The 24762-nt window shown below is 37.1% G+C and overlaps 1 protein-coding gene and 1 pseudogene across 3 annotated transcripts; both read left to right on the forward strand.

Moving 5' to 3' along the window:
- Positions 1-83: 83 nt before the first annotated feature.
- Positions 84-6540, forward strand: LOC110799598 (wall-associated receptor kinase-like 1; annotated as a pseudogene).
- Positions 6541-21311: 14771 nt separating this feature from the next.
- Positions 21312-24737, forward strand: LOC110799607 (probable LRR receptor-like serine/threonine-protein kinase At3g47570). 3 transcript variants are annotated; one of them, XM_022004888.2, is made up of 3 exons: positions 21312-22798; positions 23301-23690; positions 24440-24737. In XM_022004888.2, the coding sequence occupies exons 1-3, from the start codon at positions 22204-22206 to the stop codon at positions 24445-24447; spliced, it is 993 nt and encodes a 330-aa protein (XP_021860580.2). In that variant the 5' UTR covers positions 21312-22203; the 3' UTR covers positions 24448-24737. The 3 variants fall into 3 exon arrangements, with proteins under 3 accessions (XP_021860580.2, XP_056683532.1, XP_021860579.2); XM_056827554.1 differs by having other exon boundaries at positions 23301-23575; XM_022004887.2 differs by having other exon boundaries at positions 21313-22798; positions 23301-23705; positions 24440-24735.
- Positions 24738-24762: the final 25 nt, after the last annotated feature.

Raw genomic sequence — 24762 nt, forward strand, 5'->3', positions numbered from 1 at the left:
TCATAACTGCTCTTTTTAACTCATTTTCTAATTTTCTCTTTAGATCTGAAATAATAATAATAATAATAATAATAAAAAAGCAGAAGACCCTTTTTACGAGGGGAACTTCTAAAGTGCGCGACTAATTGCCTTTCAAGCGCATTACACTTTTTTTTTAATGCGAAGGCGCACTACACTTTTCACACACTGCATATTGTTACGTTAGTATTGTTTACATCAGTACATGTTGCTTTTATTTTTTAATTTTTTTTTGAGGGAAAAGTACGTGTTGCTTAAACTGCTCGAATTCTACTCCTTGTGACAGGAGGGAACTATACTCCACACACAAGGCGTGTATTGATGAATCCGTGCACACTGCACACACGAGATTGTTTTTTCGGATATAGAGAAACAATTCTGTAAAAAGTACGATTCATGTTTAAAGAAGTATCATTCTGTAAAAAAAAATAAAAAAGTACCATTTATTTTTTAAAAAGTATTATTTTTTTTAAAAAAAAAAAAAAAGTACCATTTTTGTTTAAAATAGTACTATTTAATTTACTTTTTGTCCTTTTTTCTATTTTGTCTTTTGCTATGATATGCATTTGACCACACATATCTAATATTCGAAAATACTTTCTCTTGCATACACCGCGTTTGGACGGTGGTCTGTGACTGAGTGTAATCGCGCAGCCTACATCAGTGTAAACACAGGTCAAAATTCTAGTAAATTAAACACATATTATACACACTTTAAAGTGTAGTACACCAATTATCATATCTAGCCTTAAATATTGCTTGTTTTGCTCTTAGATAAGATTCACACACACTAAATCCCATTTTTCTATCACCTAGGACTTATTTTATCCAAAGATTCTTCACTTATAAAGTAACAACAATAATAGACATCTAGATCACATGAATTTGTTTTCATCAAATAAAGAATTCGCGTTGATTTATAAATTTTCATCAGCATTCTTGTCAATATAATCAAGACTTCCTTTAAATCTTTAATGAAAGACTTCTGTTGCTTTCATATTGTCATTAACAAGATTTCTCCTGTTTATCAGCAAAAATATGACAACTATCTCATCAGCAGCATTCCTCACTTGGACATGGCTTCTTCTTCTTCTAGCTTTTCCATGTCGAGCTGTTTCGGCCTCATTCTCAGAACCCGCCACCATGCTCACCGCCGCAAACACCGCGAAGCCGGGATGTCAAACGCACGTGCGGGAACTTATCGATTCCTTACCCTTTTGGCATTGGCAGAGACTGCGCCATGGGAGAAGACTACGTCATCAAATGCGTCACTGTGAACAACACCATCTATGCTCTGTATGTCGATGACAGTACAGCAACTCTCGATATATCTGAAACAGAGTTGACGATGACAGCTACTCCGGCGGCTCAATCTTGTGACTCTACCGGAAAAGCAGTTGATAATCTGTACGGAAGCTTCCACGTCACAGATAATTTTAAATAGACTTGTCAAAATTGACCCGATCCGGAAATATACTGGGTCTTGATTGAACAAGATTTTACAACTCATAACCCGATGTTATCCGAACTCGAACAATGCGAAAATTAATGGGTTAAAATCCGACCAATTTAAAATAGTTGAGTACTGAAATTTTAAGCCCAATAAACACGTTGTCGTTAAAGTTGTTCAAACATATCATTGGGTCGGGTTCTGGTCGGGTCATTTCGGGTATCAGGTCATGATCAAATCGGGTCATGTCGCTTTATCAATCGGGTTCAAGTCAGATTCGGTCGGATCATGTCGGGTTTTTCCCATTTTGGGTACAAGTCGGATTTGGTCGGGTTTAATTTCGGGTTTGGTCTTATACAGTCGGGTTTAAATCGGGTTTATAACAGTTAATCTCGGGTTTGTAGCAGTTCATCTTGGGTTTGGGGTCAAGTTCAGTTCGGATAATTTTAGAGTCGGTTAAAATTTAGGCTGGGTTACTCTCAGACACGAGTTAAGATCGAGTTAGTAACTGATTTGGTCGGTTACGTGTTCGATCGATTACTATTACTGGGTTTTATATAATTTTAATTTGAATTATACAACAATTTATGGTAGAATTTGACTATATACAAACTCGTGTACAAAAAATTGTTCATTTGAACACATATTTTGTTTATTTATTATTACACAAATTATACACGTTTTAAAAATTTCTACGACCATTGGTTCGATCCAAATCCGAAGATTCTGGGTCTTGAACAAACATCTATAAACCCGAAACTTAATTTTTATTACCTGGCCCAACCGATCTATATCCGAATATTTTGGGTCTTGAACAAACTTTATAATCCTTAAATAAATTTTTTTTAACCCGGTCCGACCGACCCGTTTGACATATCTACAGGAAAACCGTACGCACTATCATCCACAGCCAACAAGTTCATCGTCACCGGTTGCCACCACTACGGCCTAATCGAGGCACAAACGCGAGCCGGCCGGAAAGTCATCAGCTGCGTCGCCCTATGCACAAAGGAAGAAGATTTACTCGACGAGTCATGTTCCGGTCTCGGCTGCTGTGAAGCTCCGATCCCAAAGGGGTTACAAGACTTCAATGCGAGCTTAGAGAAGATAATATACAACACGAGTTTCTCATCAGGAAACTGCAGTTACGCCTTCATTGCGAAACGATCAAGTATTAGCTTTCGTCGAGCTATCGATTTGCAGGACCCTAGTTTTGCTTCTAAGGTGGAGGTTATGCCTGCTGTGCTTGACTGGTTTGTTGCGAATGCGAGGTGCAGAGTTGCGAGGAAGAAGAATGGTAGTTATGCGTGTCAAGGGAATACAGATTGTGTTGATCTTGATAAGGATTTGAATGTGTATGGTTATCGGTGTAGATGTCGAGCAGGGTATGAGGGGAATCCGTATCTCAGTCCAGGTTGTACAGGTTAGTATCCCCTTCGATCGATCTAGAGATGCAAATGAGTCGAGTCGGCCGAGTTTTAATCGGCCAAGTTTTAGGCTGTCCGGGATGAACTTGATGGGGATTATTAGTGTTCGAGCTTGAACGAACTTTGAAAACTTCCTGTTTGAGTTTTGTTCACGAACAAACTTATTTGCATTTCGAGTTTGAGCTCGAGCTTAAAAACGAGCTTCATAAAACAAAAATTTCATACATCTATTTAATTTATTGTATTGGAGTAAGTTTTTTCAAATATTTTTATAGTTCAAATATATGGCAAAAAATTTCATATGTAACGAAAATTTTGATTTAATTTAAAAGATATACATTGAAGAAACTACAACACTTTTAAAATGTCATAAAAGTATATTTTTATCGAGGTTTTAATGAGTTATATAATTGAACATAATCACGCTTAAAAAAAGAATTTAAATGAGTTGTTCATGAGCATAAACGAGCCGAACATGGCGTTGTTTGAGCTTGACGAGTTTATTTTTTGTCCAAGCTTGTTTATTAACTTATCAAACGACTTTTGACCGAGTTCGTTTACGAGCAGCTCTCGAACATCGGCTCATTTACGCCCCTACCTCTTCTCCGCGGTTGATGTTAGATGTATTCCTTTTTTGACGGTTCAAGGCTTAGAATTATATACTTGGTATGTGGTTCTGAGATCGATCATTACCTCTTTGCGCAGATATCAATGAGTGTGAAGGACCAAGTAATCCTTGCTCTGAAATTTGTGTGAACACTCCAGGAAGCTATGAATGTCACTGCCCAAATGGTTATCGAGGTGATGGCAGGAAATCTGGGCCTGGTTGTTTGGCTAAGATCTCAAAACTGGCCTTACCTCTTGGTAATCACTACTCTCTCCATTTTTAAGTACTTGCAACAGTTTTACTTTTGCATTAAGTTACACATGCATTAGCTTTAACAAAATTTTCTTACTACTATATATATAAATCAAATGTTATTGTGTAATATGTTTAGATTAGTCTTAGTGTGTATTCACTACAGGAAATTGTACCATTAACGACGGGAATTCCCGTTGCTAAAGGCTAATAATATATCGTTAATTAATGCCGGATTTTCTGTCACGAACCCGTCATAGAAGGAGGCCGTCGTTAATGAAAAATCTCGTCGTTAACCCGTCGTAAAAAAACATTTGGGACGATTGTTCCCGTCTTTGTTTGGTTCTTTTGCGACAGAATTTTTGACCCGTCGTAATTAGGTTGTCATTAAAGATACAAATTCTGTAGTGATTTTTCAAATATCAATTTTATTTTTATTTTTTTACTAATATGTAATTACATATAATTACGGTTAAACTAGTGCCTTGGCAAATGTGTAGTTAAACTGTTGCAAATATTCGGCACAGAAGAAGCATCCTCGTTGATTTTTGAAAGGAATTTGGTGTAATAAAACAAGTTTCCTTAACAATTCTCAGCCAACAACCCTATATACTTGTGTTTTTCCAGGAATTGGCATAGGCTTGGGTACTGTAATCTTCATCATATTCGGATACTGGCTTTTTATCATATCAAAAAGAAGAAAGGAAATCATACGAAAAGCAACAAACTTCGAACGAAATGGTGGTTTGTTATTGCAACAACAGATGACTTCTTAAGACGGTATGTTAGAGAAAACAAGGCTTTTCACCTCAGATGAGCTACAGAAGGCTACTGACAGCTACAACGAAGACAGAATTCTCGGTAAGGGCGGTCAAGGTACCGTCTACAAAGGTATGCTGAGTGATGGAAATATTGTTGCAATAAAGAAATCTAACATAGGAAAAGGCGATCAATTAAGTCAATTCATCAATGAAGTGGTAATTTTATCACAAATTAACCACAGGAATATAGTTAGCCTGTTGGGGTGTTGTTTGGAGACTGATGTTCCATTGCTGGTTTACGAGTTTGTCCCAAATGGTACTCTTTCTAAGTATATCCATAGCCCTAGTGAGGATTTCCCGATTACTTGGGAAATGCGTTTGCAGATTGCTATAGATGTTGCGGGTGCACTTACTTACTTGCACTCTGCATCCTCAAACCCTGTTTTTCATAGAGATATCAAAACCTCTAACATACTTCTTGATGCAAGATACAGAGCTAAGTTGTCAGATTTTGGGACATCGAGATCTGTTGCTGTTGATCAAACTCATTTAACAACTCGTGTTTTAGGTACGTTTGGTTATCTTGATCCTGAAGACTTTCGGTCAAACCAGGAAAAGAGCGATGTTTATGGATTTGGAGTAACTATATTAAAAATTTACCTTTTGGTAATTATTACTTTCCCTGTTCCTGGATACTTACAACAGTTTGACTTTTGCACAATTTATACATTAACTTTGATCAAGTTTTCTTACTAAATATAAGTGTATATTTTTCAAATATCAATTTTTTAATTTTTTTACTAATATGTAATTGTATATAATGAAAGTTAAACTAGTACCTTGACAAGTGTGTCAGTCAAACTGTTGCAAGTATTCAGGAACAGTGGAAGCATCTCTCATTAATTTTCAAAAGAAAATTGATTTGTTGCTATTGATCAAACTCATTTAACCACTCGTGTTCTAGGTACATTTGGTTATCTTGGTTCTGAATACTTTCGGTCAAACCAGTTTACAGAAAAGAGCGATGTTTATGGGTTTGGAGTAACTATTACTCTCTCCATTCTTGAATGCTTATAACAGTTTGACTTTTGCTCTATTTATACATTAATTTCGACCAATTTTTCATACTAATATTATTGTACATTTTTTCAAATATCAATTTTTTTAAGTTTTTACTAATACGAAGTATGTAATTGTATATAATGATGGTTAAACTAGTACCTTGAGAAGTGTGTCAGTCAAACTGTTACAAGTATTCAGGAACAAAGGAAAAATCTCTCGTTGATTTTCAAAAGGAAATTGATCTGTTGTTGTTGATCAAACTCATTTAACAACTCGTGTTCTAGGTACATTCGGTTATCTTGATCCTGAATACTTCCGGTCAAACCAATTCACAGAAAAGAGCGACGTTTATGGGTTCGGAGTAGTTCTTGTAGAGCTTCTGACAGGAAAAAAGGCGATTCTTCCAACCGAATCTCACAATTCAAGAAGTCTTTCATCATGGTTTCTGTCAAACATGGAAAATCCCAACTTGTCTGATATTTTGGCTTCTCAAGTTACCAAAGAAGGAAGAGAAGAAGCTATACTTTCTGTTGCTTATCTTGCTAAAAGGTGTCTGGATATGGATGGGAAACAAAGGCCAACAATGAGAGAAACTGCATTAGAGTTGGAGATGATCAGTCAACAGTATCAGAAGGTCACTGCATATGCACCAACAGAGATCAGTAACAGTCCAAGTTCTTGTCTTTTGCCTCGAGATGTATCTGGTACGGAAGAAGATTGGTCTTTTCCTTCAAACTGGTCTACATCTTCAAGAATTCAACCCTGAAAATCATGACCAAAAAACACAGAATTTGCACCTGAATTTTTCTGAGGTGGTAATTGTTCTTTGTTTTCTTTTTGTTTGTTCTGGGGTGGATTCACTGGATTGTACAAAGATTACAATCTTGACTGAATGATTAGAGTTCAGTTAACGAGTTTTATTATTGCGGTAAGTCTGAAGTAATCTGATGATCAATTTAAACTCACCTGTATGTTTGTTAGAACACTGCATTCTATTATACTAATCAACCATTTTCAACCATGAAAGAACAGAGGTATACCCTAGTACTCCAAAGGAAAAATAGTTTACTGAAAAAGTTGCAGAAAATTGAAACATACCTGCAGGACTTGTTTTGGGTCTTATATTGTTAGCAGAAGATTCAAACGTGCAATTTTTAGTTTCAAGACTAGAGTGTTTTCTAATTAAGCTATGACATTTTACATGTTATATTTGCAAAAAAATAATATTAATATAGTACGAAGTACAAAATAAGGAGTAATTATTTTCTGAAAAAAAGTTAAAACATAATTTCATTAAATAATATACTCCGTGACTTTATCCCACAGAGCGGTAACTAGGTCGAAACAACCAACTCACTTCGCCTAGTAGGGGGAGCGAGCCCAAAAGCTCCCCCTTTTCCGAGCAGGCCAATCTTCCAATAATTAATTCTTATTTACATAATAATTTGAGGCATCGTCCGTGATATGGGTGTTAACGAGCCGAACCTTCTCGCGAACTACTCGATGCTCGACTCAACAAAGTTCGGTCAAAGCTCTGCTCGAGCAGGCTCGTCTCGAGCTCGGGTTCGGCTAGAGAACTTAATGAGCCAAGCCTGAGCTATCAATGACTCGGTTCAAAAGCTCGTGAACAAGCTCGTGCATAAATTAATTTTAATAGATAATTATTTTTAACATATAAAACATGAAAAAGAATCGATAAACATGTTTCTTAATAATACGATACTACTATATGTCTATATATAGAGAAACAATCTGAAACATTACATGTCGTAAGACTACTTAAAATTGGGTAAAATATCTTCTTTTTAATAGTACAATTTTACTTCGTACAAGTGTGTAACAAATAATTTTCAAGTTTACCTAAAAATATGTGATAGGAAATAAACGCAACTTACATTAACGGACAAGAACGCAAGCCAAAATCTTAAGTCTAAATTGATAATTAATATTAGGCCCAAGACGAGAATTGCGGGTTACTGTGGGTTGAAGGGTGGATGCTTTTAGTGAAACATTAACATGTTGTGATTACATGGAGCAGTAGAATGCACCTCAATGTAGGAAGCTTGGTTGGAATTATTATCTTGTGTTTTAATATTTTCCTAGTTTATTCGAATGTTAAGTAGGAAGCTAGTAACATTATGGTATTCTAGAATTATTTAATCTCTAAGAGCACGTGTAATTCTAGTAGATGAGAATTTCTAGTTTAGCCTATAAAATATGGTTTAGGTTTAGCTAGAAAATAAGAGGGAAAATACATTAATGGGAGGAGTCATTAATTGAGAGGTTATAGTATTATTTGCAGGAACTTAATAATACGATATTACTTAAGGGGAGCAAATATAATTTTCCTCTATAAGAACATGAACTTATAACACAATCTATTTAGACAACGTTGGTGAAGCCGCTCAAAACTAAAAAAATGGGTGGAAAACATAAATGAAGTAAATGGCTTATATTTTACGGAAATGATAAAGGTCGCAACATGCGACCTTTAAGCCGTGTCACAGTGGTGACATGGCACGCCTATGTGTCATAAATATATTTGGAAACAAAAATATTTAGATTTTATAACCTGTTATACATGTTACCAAAAAGGTAGGAAAATCTTAATATTCTAATTTACAAATTGAATAATATAATTTCCATTTTAGAAAAAATTATTCTACTTTGTATAGGAAATTAGATAAATATACTTTTTATTATTTATATAATATAGGAAATTAAAACATCTAATTTGCTCTCCCTCGAAAGAAAGGGTATCCTCTCTACGTGCATAACGATAGACAAACCCTACCGCAAGTTCCGGCCAATCTGCCAAACCGTTCCGGCCGATCTACCTTCGATCGCCTGCTTCTCACCATGGCCGAGGAGATTGCTCATATTTGTTCAAAGCTTAGGATAGAGGATGATAAAGGAGATGTTATTGATCTAGGGGGCCATAAACCCTGATGAAGAGGATGAGAAACTAACCCTAATGCTAGTAGGGAAACTGCTTACGGAACGACCGTATAATGTGGAAGCCTTCAAGCGTACAATGATGAGTGTTTGGAGTCCGGCGCATGGTTTGGTAATTAGGGTTTTGAGCCCTAATTTATTTTCTTTCCAATTCTTTCATTGGAGAGACAAGGAGAAGGTGCTGGAGGGACGACCATGGTGTTTTGACAATATGTTGATCCTGTTGAAGGACATGGACGGAGATGAACAACCTGACCAGGTCACAATCACCCATTCGCCGTTCTGGGTCCGGGTGAAAAACCTACCATTTAATTGTAGGTCGGATGCTTACGTAAGGGCACTCGCTGGAGGAATGGGAGAGGTGATTGAACTGGAGGCGGACACCCTAGGGGTAGGTCGCTATCGCAGGGTGAAGATCATGTTGAATACGTCCCGTCCTCTGAAACAGGGACAAATAAACAAGGATAAGAAGGGGAGGGAGGTGAAGGTGGAGTACGTGTATGAGCGGCTTCCATTCTTCTGCTTCGCGTGTGGCATAATGGGCCACTCGGAGAGGGATTGTCTCTCGGTGGAGGAGGAGGATAGGAAGAAGAAGCTGGGTTGGGGGCCGGGTTTGAAGGCAACGCCGAGGAAAGGTAGGGCAAAGGAGGTGGAGGAAATAGAGAATATTGTGTCCAGTAAGAAGGCCTTGTTTGTGACCAAAACTAGTGGAGACAAGGGAAAGGGTGTAATGGGGGAGAAGGTGGTTCTTACCAGCTTGGAGGTGGAGGGTCTACTAGAAGGGGTGGAGGGGAAGAGTAGTGGAAAGGAAAGGACGAAGACCAGAGAGGCACCCCAATTGCCCGCTACTCTAAGTATGACACCAAGGACCGAAAAACCGCAGGAAGTGGCACCTAGGGAAGAGCTCGCATAAACTCTTAGTCAGGAAATCCCGACCACTACCTTGTCCTTCGTAGTTGGGGTGTCAGGGAGCAAGGAGAAGAAAGGGAGTGGGAAGACATGGAAAAGGCAGGCAAGGGAGGTGGGGAAGGTACAGCCAGTGGGCCAGTTGAACTTGAGTGTGCAAAAGCGTAATTTGGAGTACGTAGACATGGAGGTTGAGAATGAAGATGGGGCTGGGAAACGACCAAAGCAGGATCCTGTTTCATAGGTGTGTGCTCCTAGATTGGCGTAGGTTGGGACAGACCAACCCCGCCGTGCCCAATGAATCTCTTATGCTGGAACTGTCGGGGAATGGGCAACCCCCGATCAGTTCGTCAGCTCCGTAAGTGGAGCAAGCTCTATGCCCCCGACATCATATTTCTGTCGGAAACCATGGTGAACAGGATTGAGGTGGAGCAGTTGAAAGAGCGTTTTGGGTTCTCGAACGCATTCGGGGTGTCAAGTAGAGGTAGGGCGGGTGGACTTTGTATGTATTGGAGGGAGGAGGCGGATGTGTCGATTGTCTCTTTCTCTCAAAACCACATATGTGGTGACATTAGCCACAGAGGGTCGCGTGCATGGAGGTTTGTAGGGGTGTATGGGTGGCCAAGAGAGGAGGACAAGCACAAAACCTGGACGCTCATTAGGCACCTCTGTGAGGAGGCGGATGTACCTATTGTCTTTGGAGGGGATTTTAACGAAATCCTAAGCTATGAGGAGAAGGAGGGAGGCTCGGATAGGGATCGAAGAGAGATGACAAAATTCAGAGAGGTTATGGATGAATGTAGCCTTCGGGACTTAGGCTATGGTGGACTGTGGTATACGTGGGAGAGGGGGAATTCGGTGGAAACGCGGGTCAGAGAACGACTCGATCGGTACTTGGCATCGCACTCGTGGACGACTATGTTTCCAAATGCCACAGTTGACCACTTGTTAAGATACAAATCGGACCATTCGGCACTGTTGTTGAGGCACGAAGGGAGGGAGAAGAATAGAAGGAGGAAGAAGGCCTTTAAATTCGAAACAGGATGGCTTCTTGATGATAGTTGTGAGCAAGTAGTAAAGGGGGCGTGGGGCTCTTCGACGGCTCTCTCTACGATAGACAAACTTGCAGCAGTGAGTAGAGAGCTGGTGGACTGGAATGGGGAAAAGTACGACCAAATAGGTAAGAAGATTTCGAAGGTTGAAAAAGCACTCTTTACGGCACAACAACAACCCATTACCTTGGAGAGCTGTGCCGAATGTTCGAAGCTGGAAAGAGAGCTCGACGAGCTTAATGATAAACACGAAGCATACTGGTATATTCGATCGCGTGTTTCGGAGGTGAGGGACGGAGACCGAAATACTAAATATTTCCACCATAAGGCATCCCAGAGGAAGCAACGAAACCGAATCAAAGGGCTGTTTGATAACGAGAACAACTGGCAAACGGAAGGCAGTATTATTGAGAATATTGTTTCTAAGTATTATGATGAGCTTTTTACCTCTGCAAACCCACCGCACAATGCTACTGAAGAGGTGTTAGGCTTAATTCCTGCGGACATCACGAATGAAATCAATCAGGAGTTACTTAGACCTTATACGAAGGATGAAATTTATTATGCACTCCAACAAATGCACCCTTGTAAGGCGCCTGGCCCGGATGGTATGCATGCCATTTTCTATCAACGCTTCTGGCACATTGTAGGAGATGAGGTTACTTCCTTTGTTAGTGCTATTTTACACGGTAATGCTTCCGCTAGCTGTGTTAATAATACTAATATTGTTTTAATCCCTAAGGTTAAAAATCCAACTAAGATGGCAGAGTTTAGGCCTATAGCTTTGTGTAATGTACTGTACAAGCTGGTGTCAAAAGCTATTGTCCTCAGGCTGAAGAATGTTCTTTCGGGGATAGTGACAGAAAATCAAAGTGCCTTTGTCCCAGGGCGCTTGATCACAGATAATGCGCTTATTGCGCTGGAGATTTTCCATACTATGAAGAAGAGAAAGAAGGGGAGGAGGGGTCTAGTGGCAATGAAGCTTGATATGAGTAAGGCCTATGATAGGGTAGAATGGGGTTTCTTACGGAAGCTTTTACTTACTATGGGCTTCGATGGCAGGTGGGTCAATCTTATCATGGACTGTGTCTCGACGGTTTCCTACTCCTTTGTGATCAATGGAAGGGTATGTGGAGCAGTGTCACCATCTAGAGGGCTCCGACAAGGAGACCCTCTCTCCCCATACCTTTTTATTCTTGTGGCTGATGCGTTTTCCAGGTTGATACAAAATAAGGTGCGGGAAAAGAAACTGCATGGGGCGAAAGCAAGCCGAAGTGGACCGGTAATTTCACATCTTTTATTTGCAGATGACAGCCTATTATTTTCTAGAGCCAACCGACAGGAATGCTCAACCGTTGTTGATATTCTCAACCAGTATGAAGTAGCTTCCGGGCAGAAAATTAATTATGACAAGTCGGAGGTCTCGTTTAGCAAAGGGGTGAGTCCGGAGCAGAAACAGGATTTGTTGACGGTCCTAAACATGAGGCAGGTTGACAGGCACGAGAAGTACCTTGGAATACCAACCATTGTGGGTAGATCCAAAAAGGCGGTGTTCGGAGCATTACTTGACAGAATATGGAAGAAACTCCAAGGTTGGAAAGAGAAGCTGCTATCACGAGCAGGAAAGGAGATATTATTAAAGTCAGTCATGTTAGGTTATGATACATATGACAATTCATAAATCATGCGGAAAAACCATAAACCCAGGAAAACATATTATTTACACATAATCATTTAGCATAGATTAGATGCATACTCTTTGTTGCGTGCCTTCCCTAGCTGCGCCCGAACCGAACAAGAACAAGTCTTTAGGACTCCAAGTGTCGTCCCTCCGTAGATAGTCCACAGCACGTCCGGATCCGCCTTAAGATTGACCAACTAGAATCGCCCTTAAGGTACTATTATTTTCGGCACTTTATAGGCAAATGTGTGACTGAATTTTTCTCTCAAAAACTCACTTTGAATACTTTGAAACTTTTGTTATAAATTGTGAGCCCTAGCCTCATATTTATAGCGGTATGGAAAGGGAATCGAAATCCTATTCAGATACAAATTAATTAAACCTAGAATCCTATAAGAACTCTAATTTAATTAATTTATCAAATAGAATTAGGAATTTAATCATTAACCGAACTCTGCATGTTTTAGGAAACGTGCACGAACACAAACACTTGCACACACACGCACGGCAGCCACGATGGGCCCCATGCGTGCGCGCGAGCAGCAGCCCACTCAGCGCCCGCGCGCGCTGCGCGCTGCGCGTGCTGTGCGCGCTGTGCGCTGCGCGTGCTGTGCGCGCTGCCTGCTGGGCCTGGCCTTGCGCTGGGCCTGGCGTGGCTGTTTGTGCGGCGCGCTTGGCTTGCTGGGCGATGGCCTGGCTTCGTGCTGGGCCTCGTCCGGCAGGCCTCGTCCGATGCTTATTCGTACGATGCGCTTCCGATTAAATTTTCCGATTCCGGAATTCATTTCCGATACGAACAATATTTAATATTTCCGATTCCGGAATTAATTTCCGTTTCGAACAAATATTTAATATTTCCGTTTCCGGAATTATTTTCCGATTCCGGTAATATTTCCGATTCTGACAATATTTCCGTTTCCGGCAATATTTCCATTTCCGATAATATTTTCCGACACGTACCATGTTTCCGTTTCCGGCAACATCTACGACTTGGATAATATTTATATTTCCGATACGATCCATATTTCCGTTTCCGGCAATATCATCGTTTCCGGAGTATTCATTCCTTGCCTGTGACGATCTTAGCTCCCACTGAAACCAAGATCCGTCGGTTCCGAATATTCATAGATGGAGTATTTAATGCTATTAAATACTTGATCCGTTTACGTACTATTTGTGTGACCCTACGGGTTCAGTCAAGAGTAAGCTGTGGATTAATATCATTAATTCCACTTGAACTAAAGCGGCCTCTAGCTAGGCATTCAGCTCACTTGATCTCACTGAATTATTAACTTGTTAATTAATACTGAACCGCATTTATTAGACTTAACATAGAATGCATACTTGGACCAAGGGCATTATTTCCTTCAAGTCATACAAGCTATCCCGACCTATCTTATGGCCATTTACAAGTTACCGGCCACGGTGATAAGTAATATCCAATCAGCCATGGCTCGTTTCTGGTGGGGAAGTGAAGGTACGAAACGCAAGACACACTGGAAGAAATGGGAGACAATGTGCACCCCTAAGTGTTTGGGAGGAATGGGCTTTAAAGACCTAGCGTGCTTCAATGATGCCTTACTTGGGCGACAGGCGTGGAGATTAATTAGAGCTCCTGACTCGCTTCTTGGTAGGGTGATGAAGGCAAAGTATTACCCTAACAGCACCTTCCTCGACGCCGCTCTGGGATACTCTTGCAGCTTCTCATGGAATGGAGTCTGGAGTTCTAAGGCATTGGTGAAGGAAGGCCTAATCTGGAGAGTTGGTACCGGCTCGAATATTAATATATGGCATGACCCTTGGCTCACGGATGAAGGCGGAAGATTTGTGATAAGCGAGGAGATTGCAGAGTTGCAAAAGGTGAGTGATCTAATCGATATGGACCGCATGGAGTGGGATGTGGAGCTCATAGAAAGTCATTTCAACGAACGAGACCAACGATGTATCTTGGCTATTCCCACGAGTTGGCAAGGACAAAGAGATGAAATCACATGGGCATACTCAAACGACGGCAATTACTCAGTTAAAACCTCGTATATGCTAGGGAAGGGGTGTAATCTCGATGACTACCACCAAGCCTTTGTTGATATTTGGAGTATGGAAACGAGCCCGAAGGTACGACATTTTCTCTAGAAGCTATGTACCAACACTCTACCTGTCAAAAGCTTACTCCACTCAAGGCACATGATTGATGATCCAACGTGCCCATGGTGCTTAACGAAAGAGGAAACTGTAGGGCATGCCCTCTTTGATTGTGTGCGAGTTCGCGACCTGTGGGAGGAGGCAGGCTGTAGCGCAATGGTGGGATGGCGAGACGCGGGTGACATGAGGGCTTTGGTAAACAGCTGGAAGGAAGTGGAGGCGAGGACCAAACAACGTGGGCTGTTCCTTGCTTGGTGCATATGGGGAGAGAGAAATCAGAGGGTATTTAGCAACAAGTTCACCCCAAATGTAGTATTGCTTGAGAGAGTGCGACGGTATGTAGAGGAGCATGGAAAGTACACTGCCAAAGTCTACAATGCAGCAAGGCCAAGGGTACCTAGGAGTCCGAAAGTATGGGTGGCACCACCAGAAGGCGTAATAAAGATCAATGCTGATGCTTCACTCGCGGTCGATGGTTGGGTTGGTTTGGGGATCGTAGCGCGAGACAACACTGGCAGCGTGATATTTGCAGGTACAAGACGTATGCGAGCTCATTGGCCTCCCGACATTGTAGAAGCCAAAGCCTTGGCAATGGCAGCCCGCCTTGGTGCAAAGTATGGGGTGAAGGACATTATCATAGAATCTGACTGCCAAGTTCTGATCAAGAGGCTAACGAAGGGAGCAACGTACTTCTCGGACCTTGATTCCGTTTTAAGCGATATTATGGCTTTATGTGTTAATTTCAATTCTGTCAATTGGTCTCATGTAAAAAGGGAAGGCAATTTCGTAGCCCATCACCTTGCTAAGCTAGTTCCGTTTGGTGTCGAACAAGTATGGGAGAACCATTGTCCCCAAGACATCGTCCCGTATGTAACGATGGATTTTTTGTCCCTAAAGTAATACACTAGCTTACATTTTCCCTCAAAAAAAAAAAAAAAAGTTGCACTTATAAAATAAAAATACAGTGCATTAGAAAATACTCCGTACAAGATTAGAAAAAATATTCCGTCTTTATTGGTTTTGTTCATTGACCGACCTTCGTGACTTCATCTTTCCCAGTTACCCTCCGAAAACATTAAAATACATGATTAGTCCCTTCATCTTTCCCAGTCATTACTAACCTAATCATTAAGTTTGCATTAATATTTCAAAGCAATGTATAATTATGAATATTTATTTACATAAATTATATTATTAGATTATAAATTAGTGTATTTTTAATTAAATTGATGTATATTTTAAATTAATTCGATGTATTTTTTTCATTATACAAAAATATATTATTAGATTATAATTTTAATTTTTTTAATTTGTAATTTATAAGATAAAAGGAAATATATATTTACTATACATATAATAAATATTTGTTTCCTTGTTTGTATCGACTACCTTATTTATACATTTTCATAGTAAAAATATTGAATTGATGGTAAAAAAAAATTGATGACGCGTATCCTACGTGGTGCCTACATGTACCAATAAAACGTCGACACGTAAGATTGCGACAAAATTTTGTTGTCGCAACTTGCGACCTATATCATCGTCCTATATTTTATTGGACCTCTTTTTTAAAAAAAAAGTTGTATACTTGTTTTGTACCCCATTCTTCAATTTCTGAATTCATCACTGTCTAGTACAGTAATCTTCAGTTGTTCATTATCAAAAACATAAGGGGGCATTGGCTATAGGGGTATTTAGGAAAGGGAAAAAGAATTAGGAAGATTAATTCCCTTTGTTTTTCCTCAATTACTCCGATCCCTCTATCCCGGAATACTCGAAACACTTTTCTTATATGACCGTCCCGGGTTACTTGTAACGTTTCTAAAAATGGTTTTTTTTAATATTATATCGATTTCTCACTTACCCAAGGACCCACCTACATCCCTACTCTCTAAAAAAGACATTAAAATTGGTCTCATGCACCCTCACCCCCCTACCCCTTTAAAAGTTTGACACACATTCCACTATCTATATTAAAAAAAATACACCACTATCAACTACTCTCTCTGTTTCTTTTGTTTATTACATTTGGAGTTTTGCACGTTTATTAACGTATAATAAAGATTTTTTTTATTTTATATTAAAAAAAATAAACCCAAGTAAAACCTCAATCCACTCATCATTACAACAACTAATAAGATTGTTTTATTTTTCAAAATGAATCAATAATGGAAAAGTACACAAATTGCTAACTTCACATATTTGGGAAATTGTAAAGAAATTTAATGAGTTGAAAAAATGGACCAATTAAAATTAAAAGTTGACACAAAAAATGATAGTATAATAAATTTATAAAAGAAAATATTCTACCACGTAACAAACATTTTGAAACACCTTAAAAGGAATACGTAACAAACAAAAAGAAACGGAGGGAGTACTATCTAATTAAATAATAAGTCAATTACAATGCATTAAATTATGTGCCGGTCAAACCGTTTCGAGTATTCCGGAACGGAGATAGTACATTTCAATCATTCCCTTTACCATCTTTATTCCATAACGTCCTCTTCTTTGGAAGATATATGTGGAATTGATTAAATATAGTGACTTGAAATAGAAAAATCCTAATTTTCCACACAACCAAACACGTAAATTAAAGTTAACTTCAATCAAAGAGGTTTGAGGGCGAGGATATGGTCTTTTTGTTGAACAATTCAAAGAGGAAGATAAGGTTATTGTTTAAGCAAATCTGTAAAAATGTATGTAGACCTCATAATTTCCAATGCAAAGAAGAAACAAAGACTTAGACTTAGACTTAAGTGACCTCGAGGTAAAAACATTGACTTGAGTCGTTTGTATGTATAAGTCGAGTCAAGCGAAAATTGTTAAAGAACGTCTCCCTCAGTTTTTAAAGACTCAGTCATCTTTGAAGATTCGCATAAATTTGTCTGCATAAATTTGTCCAATTTATCTAAGGATTATTCAATATTTTTGTAACTTTTTAGTTCCATGTTTAGCAAGTACATAGTATACTAGTGCGGCGCTCCCCTCTCTCTCCTTTTTTCCTATCTTCTCTCTCATCTTGTTAGGGGTGGCAATTTCATCCGAGTCCGACGGATATTCGAACCATCCGAATCGAACATATGGATGAAAATTCGATAAAATACGGAATTATGGAGTGTTAAACGGGTGGCGGGTGGATCGGGTGATGGGTCGGGTCGGATTCGGGTGGAGGTTCATCCAACCCGTCACCCGATCCATCATCCGATCCATCCATCTATCCATTAAAATTATTAATTTTTTCACTAAAATTACTTAATTATTAATAGAATCTTGTATTTATCACCTAATAATTTTTTATTATTAGTATTTTAGGCTATTTTATAATGCATATGTATCAAATTTATACTTCATTGACCACTATATTAACACATATTACTTTATATTGATATTATAAATAAAAATTGACGATGATTTTAATTTCACCCGTTAATCACCCGATCCATCCGATTCATCCGCAGATGATGGATGGGTCGGATGTGGATGGGGTAAATCAGGTGATGGATGGGTTAGATGATGGATGAAAACTTGACGGATGGAGGCGGATGAAGCTCCACCCGATCCACCTCCGATCCATTGTCACCCTACATCTTGTAGGGTTTCAGTTTTCTTTGCCGCTTAGACCGGAAATAGTCTAATTTCTTCGAAAATTAAACTATTTTCGACCCTTTTTCTTTTTTTTCATCGTTTTTCTTTATGGTTTGTCTTGTTTTGGTTTTGTTTTCCGTTGATTTGTTCCCAATTTATTCTTGGGTTATTCCCAATTTATTTGGGTTTTTTCTAGAGTTTTCTAGGTTCTTGATTCGCATCCATGGATGAGAATTTTTTTAAGGATTCAATAATTAGAAAGGAGTTTTGGATTCCTACAGGTTTAAGATTTATCAACTCGTCGATCAGAACAATTCATGCGCCAATTGCGAAGGGCTCTACTTGGAAAGATGCGAAAACATCGAAAATCACTGCTCGCGTTAAGCTAGAAGCGGTGGAGTACGAGAAGTGCTTTAAGATGCAGAATAATAATTGTTTTGATTGTAACAGTTTTGTATTTTCTTCGAATATGTGGTATGCAGATCTATTTTATTATTGTAGACAATGGCAGATGCATAGTGTAAACTGGGTAGAGTGTTTTAATTGAAAAATTATTTTAATAGACTGAGTTTAAAAAAAAAACACAAATTTGATCATTGCAGGAGTCAAACCCATGACCCAAAGGGGGCAATATCATACTTAGATTTTCTTGCTAACCACTCTAGCATCTTGCCTTTATGTTTCTTTGTTGCAGATTAAATATATATACCTTATTTTTAATTCGCCAAGTATTTAAAATTCCAGTTTTTTTTTTCTTTTTTCGGGGATGCCACGTCATATTCTCATCTGATTTTTAATTTCTACTTCGTATATTTTTAATTTTTTTTGTTATTTGCTTATATAACATGGAGTACTCTATATATATTTATCTTGTAAATCTTTAAAATCATGCAATTTACAAAATAAGAGTGAAAGGTGAAATTGGTAAATTTTATGTAAACATTGTAAAAAAAATCTGAGGGGAATGTAAACGTTGTAATTAGTACTCCGTAAATTGTCATTTTCATTGTATATTTTCAAAAATAAAATTGTAGTACGTTTTTATTTCTTATAAAAGTGTCTACCCTGTTTCAAAATCCTGAATACGCCACTGATTGTAGATGTCGTATGAGTGATTATTAATGAAGTTGTTCTTTCCCGTCAAAAAAAAAAAAAAATTCTTGTACCTATCTAGACAAGAACGCTTATCGTGTTAGATGTGGTACAAAGAAAAAGTTTGTTATGTTACGCATTACCACTTCCGTTTCATAACGATATTTATGGTATTATTTGCAAAAATATTAAGACAAAAATAGAAAAGTTTGTTGAATATAATAAAATTTGGATAAAGTAAGATAAATGTGTAAAAAAGTAGATGGATGTAAGAAAGAAAAAGGAATTAATTAAGAGAAAGTGAGTGAAAAATTATAAATATTATGAAGTAAGAAAGGTAAGGTAGTAAATTTTCATGTCAAAAAATAGAAATAACAAAGTGTAAATAACATTGTGAATTAAAACTTAAAGTGTAAAGATCATTTTGAAACGGAGGTAGTATATTGTCAAAATATGGTTTATGCACCCGGGTGCACAATGCTCACTGTGCACCCTGTTTTACAAAGAACATATAGTTCAAATACAAAGAACATATTGTTCATACCCAAAGAATATATAGCCAATGAACATATAGTTCAAATCCATAGAACATATAGTTTAACTATTTCACTAGTACATATATATTGAAATCGTTCTCAATGTTCATTAGATTTTCAATAAATGTTCAACAGGGTGCACAATGAGCACTGTGCACCCGGGTGTATAATCCAAATTGCGGTGTATTGTATTGTTGTAGTAACAAAGTCTCATATGACGTGAACTTATAATCGATAAAATTGATCTTTAGAAAAAAAAAAAAAAAAAGAGTTCTACCATGAAATATATACCTTCTTTTCTGAAAGTTTCTAACAACTTGCCTTCTCCATTTTTTTAAGATTTCACTCTTATCAATGCACTATTTTAAACGCTAACATCTCTCATTATACATTTGAAAATTTTATAAAAATTCTCCCTCATTATAACGAGAGATATATTTCAAGAACCTCTCCCTCGGTATAATGAGAGATATATTTCAAGACAAATCTAACAAATCCCACATGGATATATATTTTTTTTACAAATATATCACAAAAATTAAATATATAAGAATAGTCCACTTTAAAAATTCTTAATAAATTTATTTTATTTTATTTTTGGTGTGGTCTCTTAACAAATTTGATATGACAAGTACGTAATTGACATTATGTGTGGAAAAGTTTCCAGTTTTCCACACAACAGGACAATGAGGACATTAACAATGATCTGGAGCTAAAGGGTCCTCATATTAGAACCACCACTCATTCCATAGAAAAGTAAATATCGTAGTTAAGGACAATGGCTTGACTCAGCTCAGTCAATGCATAAGCAGTAAAAGTTACGTGGTTGGTTTTTTGTTAGTCATGTTGTCCAAAATTAATTACTTCGTACTCTCTCCGTATTTATTTAACGGATACATTTGTCTTTTCCGACTGTATAGTATTCAGTTAAGAGATACACTTGTTATTTTCAGTAACTTATCAAATTCACCATCTAATTAAATGATCTATCTACAGTAATATATTATATGTCTCACCGCCCTATTAAACAAATAATTTCAGAAGTAAACCCCACCCCCACCCCTCTCACGTCACCCCTCTAAAATGACATGATTCCCACTTGTTTTACTTATTAAAATATCTACCCCTCTAAAATGACATGATCCCCACAGTTGATTCATACATAATGGAGAAATAGTTGGAGAGGTGTATGAAATTGTTCCATTTGAGTTTTCACGATCTCTATACACGATTTAAAATGTAAATATCTCGAGTTATTTACAGACGCTTCAAAAGTAAAAGGTTGATATTCTAAAATATATATTTAAACGAGACAAATAAGACATCACATGAATATTTTATCTCAATTAAATGAGAATTTCAAAAAAATACCATGGGACAATCATTTAGGGACGAACGAAATAGTACGTGACTCACTCATAAGTCATACGGAGTAATTAAGTCAAGAGAAACACAGAGTACTTCTAATTAAGAATTTTGGAATGTTTTGTTTTGTGTAGAGAGAGTAATAAAAGTCAAAGCAATAAAAGATGTAGGCGGAATTCGATTTCAGATCTTAAGTATCACCCCTTAAAACTTGACCAATTAAACGTAGACGGATTATTTTACTAGCTAAGTATCAAAGCGACATAATAATACTACTCCGTAACAATGATACATATTCATACGTGCATACATACATACATAAGGATATTAATGGAAATTGATGATACATTTTGACATAGACACTTGCTACGTACCCGTGAATTAAGGGACAATTTAAAAGTCTATATAAAGAAATGGACATTGTTGATAAATATCACCTCACAAAAACAAACACAAAACCAAAAGCCTACAAAATGAAGCCACAAAGCCCTTTGTTTGTCATAGCCTCATCCCTTTCCTTGTTAATTGTTGTATTATTAGCAATGAAATGCTTAAAAACAGTTGATTCCCTCACTAACATTCATTATCGAGGGAATGAAACCGATTACATGGCATTGTTGGCCATTAAGAGTCAATATAGGATTATGACATCATTAACTTATATTTATTATTTCTTCTCCAAGAAGTTTGTTAGAAGGTAGTTAGTTAGTTAGTCAAGTTGTTAGAATAGTTGCTGACTCACTGTGTATATAAACACTAGCTCCTCTTATTTTTCATTTGATTGATTCTGTTTTGATTAATGAGAATGAGTTCTCCTCTCTCTTGAATCAATTTCTGTTTCTCAAATTCCAAATTCTATAACCTACAACGACTAATGTTTACCGCTAATAATCTAGTAGGTGACATCCACCCAATAATAAGTACGCTTATTAATTGCAGTAAATTGAAAGAATTAGACTTAGGAAGTAATTACTTTACAGGAATATTACCCAAATTTGTAGCCAATCTTTCAACCAATTTACGTTGGCTTTCGCCTCATTGAAAAACCTTTTGCATATTGATCTTTCCAACAACAATCTTTCTGGACCTGTTCCAACCAAAGGAGTTTTCTTAAATGCAAGTGCGATATTTCTTTTCGGCAATAGTAGACTTTGTGGAGGAATCCCTCAGCTAGATTTCCCAAGATGTGAGGAGAAACAAACGAAGAAAAGAAGAATTTCTCATGCTCTCAAGTTGAAAATTATGATAATTTGTGCAATTGTTGGGGTACTCGCCATTGCCACATGCATATGGTTGTACATAAGAGGTCATGCAAAGAAAAAAGAGTCTATTTCACCGTCAAACGCACTACAACATGCTACTCAAAGCAACTGATGGGTTTTCTTCAAGAAATCTACTTGGTTCGGGTTCTTTTGGTTCTGTGTATAAAGGAATGTTGGACGGGAAGATGATTGCCGTAAAAGTACTCAACTTGCAACAACGAGGTGGGTCTAAGAGTTTCATGGCAGAGTGTGAGACGTTGAAGAATATTCGCCATCGAAATCTGGTTGGGATACTAACTGCTTGCTCAAGTATAGATTTCCAAAGAAACGAGTTTAAAGCTCTTGTTTATGAGTACATGCCCAATGGAAATGTTGAGAGATGGTTATATGACGATAGAAATCTAAGCCTTCTTCAAAGGTTGGATTTAGCCATTGATGTGGCTCATGCACTCAATTATCTCCATCACGAGTGTGGTAACCTGATTGTGCACTGCGATCTTAAACCAAGCAACATATTGTTGGATAATGACATGGTTGCCCGTGTAGCTGACTTTGGGTTATCAAAGGTTCTTTCTCAGCCTCTACACCCAAATCAAAGCAGTTCAATTGGTGTTAGAGGAACTATTGGCTATGTTGCTCCAGGTAATTAATTTTACATGTGAAAATTAAACATTGCACCGAATGGAAAATTAATCACTTACTACATGCCTTTTAAAATGAACTTTACGGTTACTATTTGCACAAATATTAAGACAAGTAGGAAAAGTATGTAAAAATGTGGGTGGATATAATAAAATATAGATAAAGTATGGTAGATGTGTAAAAAGATGAGTGAGTGTAAGAAAAAAAAATGAATAAAGGGAAGGAAAGTGAGTGAAAAATTGTAAATTTTCTAGGGTAAAAGGGGTAAGATAGTAAATTATCATGTCCTAAAATAAAATAAAGTAAAGTGTAAAGAACATTATGAAACGGAATAAAACGAAAAGCGTAAAGATCATTATGAAACAGATATAGTAAATAACAAGAAAATTAGTAAGAATTCTACCGTAAATATCTAAATTAAATGTATAGGTAGGAAAATAAGTATTCTTTTGCATTCTTGAATTCAACTTTTTTTTTTTAATTGAAATTCTTTGTGTTTAAGAGTACGGAGTGGGAAGTGGAGCCTCTCCTGAGGCCGATATTTACAGTTACGGAATCCTACTGCTTGAACTCGTGACAAGAAGAAGACCTACCGATTATATGTTCAAGGAAGGTTTCAACCTCCATATGTATGCAAAGGCTGCATTGCCTGATCAAGTGTTGCAAATTGTTGACTCAACACTTATGGAGGATGAAAGTGACGACGAAGCTGGCGAAATGGAGCCAAGGACTCAACAAGCAATGCTTCAAAAAAGAGAGGAGTGCATGATGTTAATGGTAAAGATTAGAGTTGCTTGCTCAAGTCATTTGCCACACGAACGAATGAAGATAAATGAAGCTTTGAGTGTGCTACTAAAAGCTAAAAACATGCTTTGTAGTCCCAGACATCGGGGTAACTTTCCAAGGGGTAAATAACCTTATAAATATTTATTCAAAAGGTCTTGTGTGCACAAGTTGTACAATAAATTTATTGTGCACCAATATAACTTTAATTCAGTTTTCTCTAACTTTTACTCAGTTTTCTCTAACTTTTATACTATTACAATAAAAGTTAATAGATAAACATTTTAAAGTGTTAAATGATTAATTTTATACATTATTAGTGATTTTGAATAAATATTTTTTATTAAAACGAAAATTTTTATTACTAAAAAGTAGATAACTTTTACATATATAATGGTGACTTTTAAGCATTTTACGTCAACTTTAATTTCGGTGTACAATATTTATCGTACACCTCATGTAAATAAGAATTTTTGATATTTATTTTATACTACCTTCGTTTCATAAAGATGTTTGCAGTTACTATTTGTACAAATATTGAGATAAAAATAGAAAAGTTAATTGAATATAATAAAATATTGATAAAGTAAGATAAATGTGTAAAAAAGTTAATGGGTATAAAAGAAAAATGAATAAAGTAAGAGAAAATGAGTGGAAAATTGTAAATATTGTAATGGTAAGAAAGGTAAGGTGGTAAATTTTCATGTAAAAAATAGAATAAAATAAAGTTTTAAAAAACATTTTAAAACAGACTAAAACGGAAAGTGTAAAGAGTATTTTGAAACGGAAGTAGTATTAGTTTTGCAAATAACACTTCTTATATTCTACTCACTTTGTATTTTCATACATAATATGCAGGAGCATGATGGAATTGAGCACTACGCAAGATAACAAAGGGTGTTGAGGACACAAATGGAATTGAGCATTACTCCAGACTCTACCCAAAGTATTATGTTAGTTTTCAGCAACAGTGCATAGAGCTCACTCAAAGCTTTCATGTAGCTCTATATCATATTTTTAACATTACCTTATGTAATTCAAAGTATTATTTATTGCAACTAAAAAATAAGGCAAAATTCTACAATTGTTGTGATTGAAAAATAAGCCGAGATTTTACAATTTAAACTTTGAAAAGTCAAATTAATGTTGCGTTTAAAATGAGGACTTATAGAGTATTTAAT

This window comes from Spinacia oleracea, chromosome 4 (genome assembly GCF_020520425.1).
Source record: "Spinacia oleracea cultivar Varoflay chromosome 4, BTI_SOV_V1, whole genome shotgun sequence".
Lineage (NCBI taxonomy): Eukaryota > Viridiplantae > Streptophyta > Magnoliopsida > Caryophyllales > Amaranthaceae > Spinacia > Spinacia oleracea.